The 12,227-nt window shown below is 33.4% G+C and overlaps 1 protein-coding gene across 2 annotated transcripts; it reads right to left on the reverse strand.

Moving 5' to 3' along the window:
* Positions 1-1,053: 1,053 nt before the first annotated feature.
* On the reverse strand, positions 1,054-10,249 carry LOC131950662 (uncharacterized). Of its 2 annotated transcripts, none has more exons than XM_059312878.1 (3): positions 10,205-10,249; positions 5,824-7,147; positions 1,054-5,437 (listed from the first exon to the last, which is right to left on the reverse strand). In XM_059312878.1, exons 2-3 carry the CDS (start codon positions 7,105-7,107, stop codon positions 2,003-2,005), a joined length of 4,719 nt encoding a protein of 1,572 aa, XP_059168861.1. In that variant the 5' UTR covers positions 7,108-7,147; positions 10,205-10,249; the 3' UTR covers positions 1,054-2,002. The 2 variants fall into 2 exon arrangements, with proteins under 2 accessions (XP_059168861.1, XP_059168860.1); XM_059312877.1 differs by having other exon boundaries at positions 10,143-10,232.
* Between the last annotated feature and the right edge of the window lie 1,978 nt (positions 10,250-12,227).

The following is a 12,227-nucleotide window of genomic DNA, read 5'->3' on the forward strand; positions in this document are numbered from 1 at the left end:
ACACCACACATAGTGAGTAAAAAAAATATTTCAGATCTGAAAAAAAGAAAGAATTTTTTTAAAATATTACACTGTTAAAAAAAATTGTGAACATACACTTTCACATTTCAAGTATGGGATATTTTTTCAAAAAATATTTTCCAAACATAAAATTCTAACAGGTGAAGATCTAAATATTTAGTCAAAGTCAATGATAAAATAAATTCAATGTTTAAAGTAAATTTACCAGTTTTAGATAAATATTTTAGTATATAATAAAAATCAAACTTTTCTTTAAAAATTAACACAAGCGTTTATTTTAAAAAGGTTATAAAAAAACTATACATACTTCTAAAAATTTAGGTGGATCACTAATATTTCTTTATGCTAGATATTCTGATTACTTCAAAATTTAAGTAGTAAACAGTAAAAAGTAGAGGTATATAGTTTTTATAATTCAGTCATGCTTTCAGTTTTAAAGTTGAAGTAATGTCTGGTTTATTAGTATTATGCACACAAAAAAACTTTTTGAAAATCATTGCACACGTAAATATAGTCAAATTAAGGTTTTTAAAAAGTAGGGAGATAATTATACTCTTAAAAACAAAATATTCCTCAAACACCCTAAAAAATTAAACAGTGGAAAACAGATTTATTTGTTAAAAAATTACTTGAGGATTTCAATAGCTCTAAAAAGAAAAGTAAAATATAATTCCTAGATGATTACTCATTGCAGTAATTAAAATAAATGCAGATCTATATATACACAATGGCAGAAATGAAAAGGATAAAAATGAATGTAGAATTATTAAAACTCAAATAGTTAACTGAAACTTAATGCATACACTTTCACTTAAGATATTTTTATATTTATGACTTTATGTTGATGGCTTTACAAATAGCATGTAAGTTAGACATTTTTTATGTAGCTGTGAATACAATTTTTAAATGTATCAAGCTCAAATTTTGGGTGATGGTTGAAAAAAATTAATTAAAAAATGCCAATCTTAGATCAGATAAATGCTGTGGATTTTTTTTAATGTAAGTAAATACTTATTGTGGAAATATTTAAAAAAAAAACTTTAAAAAATATGTTTCCAATAAGACATAATGGGTAGATTGCAGGCTTTGACAAATCTAGGATATCGATGCATTAGATAATGTTCAGTAGAGAAGTAGAATTATAATTTTATTGTAACAGAAAAAAAAAGAAACTCTTCATATTAACCAATACATAGGGCTGGGTTATTCAGTTAATCATATGAAATTAAACAAATATAACTAGGAAACTCTTGAAACATGTAACATTAATTGACATTTCAATGTACATTTAGTATGCCAATGGGCAGATTTTGAACACCCCCCACAACTCCAAAAAGTATTTTGAATGAAAAATGCTTTTAAAAATATATGCTACATATGCACAGTTAAGAAGAATTATGTCCACATTGAAACCAGTGGAATGTTCTTAAATATTAACAATTATAAATAAAGCTGTCAAATTAGTGTAGTATATCCATCTGGATATAACAACCAATGTGGGACAAGTTTTTTTTAAATGCATAATTCATTATTTCATTTTAGAAGTTCTAGCTTACACCTTACAGTAAGTTTAAATGAGGATTCGACCTATTTACGATGTCAATAGTCTTTTTAAAACTTGAGACTAGATCAATACCATCCCAGCAACATATTTAAAATACATACAATACTCATACACAAGTAAGTAAAACATTTAAATGTGGAGAAGATCATGTTTGTTTAGGATAAAAATGAATGGCCCTTATGATTCTGCACATATACTATTACTAGAGAAACAATTTTTTTAAATATTTAAATACACAATACTGAAATACTTATACAACAGCTTAGGCATACAATACATATAAACATCTGCTGTATTTACAATGTACTGTTAACTTAGGATGCTTGGAAAATTTACTGGCCACAATTTACCAGGACTAAGTTCATCATTTTTAATGGTTTTCATTATGTAAAAATGTGAGAAGCAACAAATACTGTCTTAGATAGTTTCACTTATTCTTGCAACCTTCATATTGAGACCAGTTGCAATATTTTCTATTGTATGCAACCTTTTACCAGATGTTTTATAACTTGGTTGGGATTTCCGTTGCAGATCTAAAGCCTGCTGTATGATATCAGAATGGGACCTCATATGTATGTTGAGTTTTGCTTTGTTTATTGTTTCAAACCCACAACTACAACACCTAAAAGTAACCCAACATATGGGACGCTGTCCATCACCTTTGTTACACTTTGTAAGTTCTCCTTCTAGTATCCGCCTCTCTGAATTAATGACCCGGTCTAATAATTCAGGGTCATCAGGCTCTCCATCAGCTTCAACCCGAGTGTCATGATCAATGGCTGCATTAATGACATCATTTGTAAACTCATAGCTGTAGCTCTGGTCACTGGCATGCCTCCACATGTGGGACTTGAGAGACGGCAGGTGATGGCACACATACCCACACAAGTTACATTTGTACTGTTCTAAGGGCTGCTGCACATACCTTTGATCGTTTGAATGTCTTTTCATGTGGGACTTAAGACTGCGAATGTGTAAGGCTTTGAAATCACACAGATTACAAACCAGTAACGAGGGGTTGCAGTGTACAGAAAGATGATCCTGGAGGCGCATTAGGCTGGTGCTGGAGAAACTGCACCCGCTGACAACACAGGCATGATTTGTGCTGCCTGAGTTGGAGGTTATTTGTTCCTCTAGCTTTGCTATCTGTTTGTGCACTGCTGATTTTTCATGACTGCTCACTAAAGGTTTGACTTTTTTAGAGGTCCCCTTACACTTCAGCAAATGAGTGGTTAATTCTTCTTTGTTGTTTAGAATCAGATCACAACCTGGGCAGCGCAGCCTGGATGAGCAACCTGAATGCACTTGCATGTGTTCTCTGTATTCCATTGGGTTTGTTGTTTCAAACACACAATAAGCACAAAGAAAAGGTTCTTGATCTTTATGTGCTCTCAGATGGGCTCTAAGAGTACTTTTGTGGTTAAAGCTCTGAGGACAAAATTTGCAGGCATATGTTCGTACTTTACAGTGCTTGAGCATATGATCTTGTAGAGCTTCCGGAGAGGTAGATGAAAAATCACAAAGAGAGCATTCTGATGGTTTTTTCTGCCTATGTGTTTTCATGTGGAGCTTTATATTACAAATTCTTTGACTTGAGTAGTGACAAAGACTGCAACGATACTTCTCATTACCACTATCAGATATCTTTTCAATGTTCTGGAGATCATCCACAGATTCGACATTACTATCCTCATCATTTTGTTGTTTCTTTTTTCCTTTTTTGAAAAGATTACTCCCATGTTTATCTTCTTCGCTCTCAGATCGTGAGCGCTCCCTTAGTTGTTCTATCACAGCTAAGAGAGAAGAACAAATACCAGATTTTTGTTGTGAAAATCCACTGGAATCTCCAGATAAAGTCAGCTCATCTGAAGACTCTGTGGAGTCTGTATCTTCAGTTGGAAGGTTATCATTGTCATATAATCTCTGACTGACCGTAGATGTTTTAAGTCCTTTAGACTTAACTTTAAGTGACTTTGATTTATCATCGTCTGACTTTTTCTGACACATCATAAGGTGGGATTTGAAATCCTCTCTCAGCTGGCGATCACAAATGGGACATCTTAGTCTAACAGAATAGCTGTGATGGTTTTTAGATGGGTCAGCTGGCCGAACTTCCGAGTCTGATTGATTACTTTCTGAAGCATTTAAACTTGCCTCAAAATTCTTGCCCATTTTCTCATGAGATGTAAAAGGATTTGACAACCTAATATCTCCAGCACTGTCTAGTTCCAGGATTCTAGGGCTCCCATGCTGGCTAGACAAGCCTGTCAAATCAGATTCTGAAGAGACAGTGTCCATAACTTCAACCACCACACTAGGCTCTGTACAACCTTCATCAACATCAAGCATGTTCTCTTTTTTAATGTAACTTGTCTGCATATTATTAAGCAAAGTGGTGAAAAGTACCTTTGAAGTAATGTTATGATCAGAACTGGTGATCAAAGAGTTATTTTGATCTTCAATGCTTTTCAAAGGTAGTGAAGGTGTATTAGTAATTGTATTATCTACGGAGGTGGAAAATTTAGTATCTGTTAAAGCTAAGTGAGATAACAAGCCAGGATTTTTTTTGGCTGCTGTGTTACTTCTAGACTGAGCAGCTGAATAGGCAATAGTCTCCAGGAGTCTACTTGCTGCTGTTGATTTCTCTTGTGCTGCACTGTTGCTATCTATGGCATGAATGCTTTCTCCTGGGCTGCTGTTGGCAGTGTGGGAAACTGGTTGTGCTGATTGAACAAGTTCACTATTTCTGGCCTGATGAAGCTGAGGAACTGAATGAGATGTCAGTGGTTGAGCAATGGTGTAATGATTGTCTTGAGATGATTCTGGTTCACCAACTCTCCTGGGGCCAGATTCATTTGAAGCTAATTGTGATGTAGATTTGGAGCTACTTGACTGATCAAAAGTCGGATACTCAATGCTCTGATGTCCAGAATGCTTCCAAATATGAGCTTTGATTGTTCTTTGAAATTCACAGTGGTACCCACAAATAATACAGCGAAATCTAGCAGATGCTTCATCGTATATAAATGGAACAATAGAATCACTTCTTTTTTCTTTCACATTTTCTGTGAAAGAACTAGATAATTTTGATTTCTGAGTGGTTTGTGAATTAATGGAAGTAGCCTGGTTAAACTTGGTTGGCTCTGAGGTAACTACGCGTCTTTTTTCTTGTGTTTTATGGGCCAACATGTGCTTTATAAAAACAGAATTGTCACTTGAGGTAAAACTACAGCCAGTACACTGGTAAACTACATTGTTGGGTAAAGTTTTCTGCCCTAAGTCAACATTCATCTTTAAAACACCCATAGTGTTGTTCACACTAGTGTCTTGATCTTTCATATCAGGATTTATTTTAATCTTACTGTGCTTGTCATGTCCATTAATATGTGCCCACATGTGTTTTTGCATCACCTCATTGTTAGAACAAACAAATCCACACTCAGAACAGATGATACTAGGAGTGTATGGCTTCAGCACACTTTCAGGTTCAATCTTAACTGGATTTATGTTTACAGCATTGGCATTACAACCTTTAGCTATTTGGCTGTCAACAAGCAAGATATCGTGCACAGTTTTCAAGTGATTAATCAAGCTTTCATCACTATTTAAAAGTGCGCTGCACTTGGGGCAAGAATAAGTAGCTGATTCATTGTGTGTATGTAAATGTTTCAACATAGTTTCTCTATCCACAACAGTGTGCTCACATAGTTTACATTTGTAGAGTTTATCCGTGTTGTGTATCTTGTGTAAATGGGCTTCAAAAGCCTCAGAATCAGGCAGTTGAATGTTACAAACTCCACAGTGAATTAGTTTTTGGCTTGTATGTAGCTTGATGTGATTTGTTAGGTGACCCTGTTGAGAAGATAGATAAAGTAGTTGATCACCATGTTTAAACAATATAAAATCAAATTTTATTATCGATCCTTTTGGAAAAAATACTTATCTAGAACAACCTGAAGTTAACCGATTGATCATACATTTACAAAATCCAAAATTTAAAAAAAAAGGATTTTATATTATATAAATAATATCATAATTTTGTGTAAGAAAGAAGTATAAAAGTAACATTTTTGGTAGTTGTATGCAGCATTTAAGTTAGTTATAACAAATGACCATTTAAAATTTAACCTCCCATCCATTCCATTCGAAGTCCCAAATGGTTGACCTCTAAATATTAATGCAATAAATATAAATAGAAAAAAAAATGAATTAATATAACAGTAAATTGATAAAATTACCTTTTTCCTGAAACTTGCATTGCAGTGGTCACAAGTAAAAGGTCTCTGATTTGAATGAACGACTAGGTGTTCCAAAAGAGCATGTCGTCTCTTGCCTGCATAGTCACAGTGTGGACACTTATAAGGTCTATCTTCATTGTGCACAAGGTCAACATGTTGCTTATAGTAATGTTTGTTATGGCTTGAATAGCCACACTCTATACAGTGGTAAGCCACAACATCACTCGTTGAACCATCAGATGAATTGCTGGCATCATTACTAAGAGATGACGTACCAGGTTTAGCATTTTGTACCTGTGTTATTAAAGATTGATCATTTGTATGCAAGTCTACTTCTAATTCTTTTCCTATTGTAGAGGAGGATTCACCAGCTTGCATAACAAGCACAGGGGAATCAGTCTTAAGATTTTTAATTTTATCCTTTAATTCATTTGGGGAAGACAAGTACATAGTTATTACAGAATCAGATCCACATTTCTCCTCAGTTATTTCCACTTCCTGATTCAAATTTACCTTGCCTCCTGGCAACAGTTTCCTACTATCATTTATAATCTTCTTTGCAATATTTAGGTGTTCACCTGAAGTAGATGCTTTAGATTCAAAATTATTACCAGCACTTAGTTTAAAAGTAGGTACTTTTAAGCTTTTAGCTGTTGATTGTTGTGAACTAGTAAATCCATCTGATGAGAGATTCTTTGAAATAGCTTGAGAATCAATTGCGGTTGATACTGAGGGCACAACATGATGGCTTTCAGAAGGTACGGTTTCTACACTCCCATGAGATTCATGATTTTTCAGATCTGTTACACATGAAACGAATGATATCTCAATTTCTTGCTGGCAGTCCAAATCCAAGGCATTGGAAATGGCTGGGGCAGAATTTTCAGGTTGGTCATCAGAAACAAGAGCTTGGTTTTCATCAAGTGACACTGTTTCAGACAAACCTGATGAACAATCTTGAGTGGTATTAATTGGCCTGGTAAAAGTGTTTAAGTCAATAATGTATGTTGTTGGTTGTTTTTCAGCACCATCTTCTGTGCTGTTGTTATGCTGACTTTCAACATCTGCAAGAACCTGCTTAACGTACTTCAACAGAGATGGATCAAGCTCATCAATATTTAGCTCATTTGAGTTTTGAACTATAATTATATTTTGCTGAAGGTCATTTTTAGAGCTGCCATCAATTTCATTGACAGTTGAAATTCTTTCTTTTGGATCTTTAGTAATAGTTATTGTTTTTTCTCCTACTTTGCTGTCACAGTCAATTTTATTTGTTAGAGCCATTGATTAACTTGTGTGGAATTACTTTCACATTCTGATCAGCCTGCAAATATAAAATGAACACTTTAAACAAAAATTATATATTTTAAAAGTAGTATGGCATGGTTAAAAAAAAAAAGAAATAAAGACCCAGCAATACATAACTTGATTCATGAAATCAGTTTAGCCGGTTAATTAATGTATTGTACCATTATCCAGCTAGTTATATATATAATAACACCAGCCATTAAAACACACACCCAGAAAAAGGTTTAGGGACAATGTCATCAGTATACCCAATAGTCCTGGATAGTCCTAACATAGCTCTAAACCAGTCTAAGCCCCAACCCTGATTTTGACCATAGCCCTACACTTCACATTATAAAGCTACAAACAACCTTACAGCTCACCTATTTTCAGAAGAGTCTATTATTGGACACTGGTAATACTGATGTTCCAAAGCATTTGGGTAAAATGATGCCCAATAATAGACTCTTCCAAAAATAGGTGTGTTAGGTTGTTAGTTGATCTAAATCTATTAGTGTAATCTCAAGTCTAGTTTTGTGGTTAGAAATTAGGGTTAGGAGTATGGTAGGATTAGGGTTACCATTGACAACATTATTAATATTAAGCCATGTGTGTATTTTAATTAAGTACCAGTAACCTAACACCCCTTTTTTAAGAAGATTCTATTAATCTATTATCAGACACAGGTATAAAAAATCCCGGTAATCTATCGTTTTGGGTACGTAAAATCGCCCGCGACTAGTAATGTGAAAAACAGGTGACTCCTTACATTTTAATAATTATTTCACATTTTGAGGAGGATTTATGTTTTAAAAATACAAAAATGTTTCCTTGTTTCATTTATGTACCTGTTTTTAAACAATTGAATCAAAACTTTTCAGTAATAAATGAAGACTAGCGATGTTTCCAACAGATGCAACCATGCTCATTTACTATAGCAGCCATCTTGTTAAAGTTTTATTTTTATAGACTTAAAGCGCACGATTCAGGCGGAAGTCACTCTATTTTACAAATGGCTGCTGTTTATATAGGAAATCTTGCTTGCAGACACTGCAGTTTAAAGTTAATTTCTGGCCTATATTGATATATTTAGCTATTGATTTAGGTTTATTATTCATTTATCTATAATATTTGACACAAAAATTTCACAATATACTTCTATTACAGCCTTGACAATGAGGTAACGTTTTCGTACATTAATAGCCGCGGGCGATTTTACGTACCCAAAACGATAGATTACCAAAATCCCCCCTAATCATAATGAACTACCAAAGAGTACTAGATCTAAGTACCTAAGATTATGTTATTTGGTAAAACCTTAGTTTAGCGTCGGTTATTATTCCGGAATCATATAGCAGTAAAAAACAGTAAAACAATGCTAAAGTCTGTCACACACTTCCGGAATTCACCGGAAGTACTGTAAACCATACGTTATTTGGCGTCATCTTTTATTTTTAATACAGAACGCTTAAAATTTGGATAGATTTATTTTAATTGCGTGTTAAATACTGCTTTATTACTCATTTTGTATAACTAGTTATTTTTAAGTGTTTCAGCTAGATTTCTAAATATTTCTGCTACTAAACATTGTTTAACAGGGTTCGTACACAGTCTGGAAAAAGTCGACTTTAAAAAGTCTGGACTGTGGTATGACATTTTTCGCTGGGTATCGCAGATGAAACCTGATTTCTCAGTTACTACGTCGTTGGGGGAGGGGGGGGGGGGAAGAGTGTAAGACCTGTCTTTTTTGTTGTTGTTGCTTGACTGACCGTGAAAAAGTTTAGGGCTAGACTAACCCGCCCCTCATTGCAACCAAGGTCACTGATATCTAAACTTGTATGAACTCACGGTGACCCCAAGTACGTAGGTGGTGCTGTTTGGCTAGGTGAGGGAGGAGGGGGGAATAGAAGTTACTGTACAGTTCATGATATAACCTATTAGACAGGGCTACTGTGACCTCACAGTGAGCCCTCCACCGTCTCTTCTTGTTGGGGGGGGGGGGGGGGGGGGGGGGGCGTTCTGACCGGGATTCAAAGGGACGACTCGAAATATCATCCAAGTTTCTCAGCTATAACTATAAGCACAAATAATGGTGTGGTTACAAAGGTCTTGTTTCATTTTCAAAATAGTGTACGAACCCTGTTTCCAGTCACTCTTACTCTTTTTGTAATCATTTTTACATCTTTGTAATCATTTTTACTAGTTTCGTAATCTAGATTTTTTTACTTGGCCTAGCAGCTAGCTAGATCTAATTAATTAATGGTCGCAAATCCGCTGCAAGCCAAAAACATTAAATTATTACATTTGACTTCATTATTTATATTAATATATGTTTTTTAATTTATAGATGTACTAAATAAAATCTAATATTATATTTATTCTTGTTTCCTTTTGTCGATTAAACTTAAAAAATTAAAACATTAATTTACTACAATCAACTTTCAATTTATTTATATTTCAATGGTCAAATAAACCATGGTTTACCGTAACTCTAGTTACCGAAACTCAACAAACATTACCCGATAATTTCCGACGCTAAACTAAGGTTTTACCTGTTATTTATTTATTATTGTGCCATTCACTAAATCATTCATCTGAGTAGATTGAGTAAGTGATAGATCAAGCCTTGAATCTAATCTAGATCTAGACTCTAGTTCAAGTCTGGCAAGAAGGACTTGTAAGACTTGTTCTTTTTTTAACAAGTTACAAATCCTAGTGTCCTAGTGGTAGTCATTAAAATAAATTTCAGTTTAAAATTCAAATTGTATATTATAAAACTTGTATTATAAATACTAGCTTTAGCATCTAGATCTAGATTTCAATAACTTATTTTATTAAGGTGTGAGTTAAGGTTAAGTCCTGCCGTTACCAACAATGTACAAAAACACACATGCGGGAATACTCCACTCGTGACACACTGTGAGAACTAAGAATTCTAAATATTGGCTACCACGAATAAATATTTTGAATAAAATATTAAATAAAGAATGTATGCCACAGTATGTGTTATTTTCTTTAAGGATGATATTTACCAACTGTAATGCAGTGATTATAATTAATAATTAATAATAATTGTAACAGAAAAAGCGCTAACTGGTTGAACGGCCAAGATGGCGAAGTTTGTTATCACGTGATCTACTTCGTACGCCAGAGCGCGTCACGTGGTTACCCACTAACATTGCCAATATTGGACATTGTGCAAGTTGTATCCAGCTATAGCAGCACTTAAATTCATGCATTTAAGTTGTAAAGAGGTTGTAATGCAAATGCCTAAAAGAAATAGACATATATACCATTGCAAATAGCAAATGTTTCAAAGATTAACAACTTAATAAATGAAAACTTTTGAAAACTATTAGTTTATTATGAATAGACTTTGAAAATGAAATACATTATTTTTTGTTTTTAGACAAGCAATCTGATTTTGTTTTCATCATTACATTTTTTCCTGCTCGATCTAGTAACAGGACACAGGGTAGTCATAGAAAGTTGTTTCCATTTCTTGACAGACCTCTCAAAAACAGTCTGCTTCTTGCCAGTTGTAGTTGTAGCTGTGTAGTCTACATGTCTCAGCCCTCCCGTTTCTTTTTCTCTTTCGGAGTAGATTTAGTAGTGTTGCTGGCATTTCATTTGACGCGACGGACCTAAAAACTATTTTTTAAAAGTCAATAAAAACGTATACAATTAAACTTTATTTATGGTTTAGTGCTTTTTAAACATTTTGGTCATTATATTTTATTTTTTAACTTTTGTTTATTGAAATACTATTGTTTGTTATAGCTCGAACCTTATAATATAAAATTATGCATTAAAAAAATTTCAACGATAAGTTTCTAAGAATTCCAGTGGAACTTTTATTTTCCGCTTTATTTTAAAGTAGTTTTATTTCTGACAAAGAGAATTTAGTTTGCATTACTTAATTAAATAATTATTGCCCACGGTCAAAAATAGAAGTAACTTTTAAGATCCAACATTGTTTACAGTAATTCAAACGGTAACTAAGCTTTCCAGCTTATATAGACTTGTGTGATATAATTTGTATAACGCGTGTTTCAAAATATAAATAAGCAAGAGCAAACAATATCAACCTTTCATGGTAAAATAGGTTCGTTTCCATCAAATGAAAAAAATTAATAGAATTTGGCATTAAATTGACCTAAAATTTCGGTTGCCAGAACGGACATTTCCGTACTAATCTAAACATCAAACGTTAGCTGCCACGTCTTTCTTACCGTAAATTTTACTCACTTTAGATTGTGAAGCTACACAATGCCGGAAAAATTAGTAAACGTTGTCAAAAAGTTTTATGATGAGTATATGCACACAACGCCTAAAAAGCTTAAGATCATAGATGCATACTTGGTCTATGTTCTGTTGACCGGCGTTGTCCAATTTGTTTATTGTGCCATGGTTGGGACCTTTCCATTCAACTCTTTTCTATCAGGATTTATTTCTACAGTTGGATCATTTATTTTAGCAGGTCATTATTTATTTACTTGAATGATTCCAGATTTAGATTAACTTTTAATTGTAATTCTACACTAAGCAAAAAGTTTAAATCCCGGTTTTGTGTAATCAGACTTTGAGTAAGAAAAGTAGAACATCATCCCAGCTCTGATTTGATGAGTATCTGAATAGGGTAATCTATCGCTTTAGCGTAATCAATTCGGCCGTCACTAGCAATGTAGGGATAAGGTAACTAATAAATATGGCTTAAATATGGATATATTTTTGCATATTTTACTAAAATACTAAAGATAATTGAATATTAAACCACATTTAAGGTTTAAATCAATAAAAATGTCAGGAAATTAAAGTTTAACAACGATGTTACAGATACTAAATTTGCTATTAAAAACAGCGGCCATCTTAAGAAAATATTATTTTGAGTCATTTCCCTTTAATTTCTATTTGTATGGAAATGTATTGATGTTTGCTGTTAAATAGGTTAGTCTTGTGTTTAAATACAAAGCATGCGTTTTTTTTTTAAATTCTGCCCTTTAAACAATTTAATTGACTGACAATAAACATCAGTTCTATAATTATTATTATGAGATGCAATTTTTATACATTAAGATACTCCCTATTTTTATAGAGCTACCACTACATATCTAATG

The sequence above is a fragment of the Physella acuta genome, unplaced genomic scaffold, assembly GCF_028476545.2.
Source record: "Physella acuta isolate Inbredline_101_S28 unplaced genomic scaffold, ASM2847654v3 ptg000775l, whole genome shotgun sequence".
NCBI classification, from domain to species: domain Eukaryota; kingdom Metazoa; phylum Mollusca; class Gastropoda; family Physidae; genus Physella; species Physella acuta.

Bases quoted from the DNA above. Each gene is read 5' to 3' on its own strand.
- LOC131950662 (XM_059312878.1), bottom strand. From the start codon at position 7,107: ATGGCTCTAACAAATAAAATTGACTGTGACAGCAAAGTAGGAGAAAAA. The intron at 5,438-5,823 runs GTAATTTTATCA...TCTTCTCAACAG, and splicing joins ATGCAAGTTTCAGGAAAAAG to GGTCACCTAACAAATCACAT.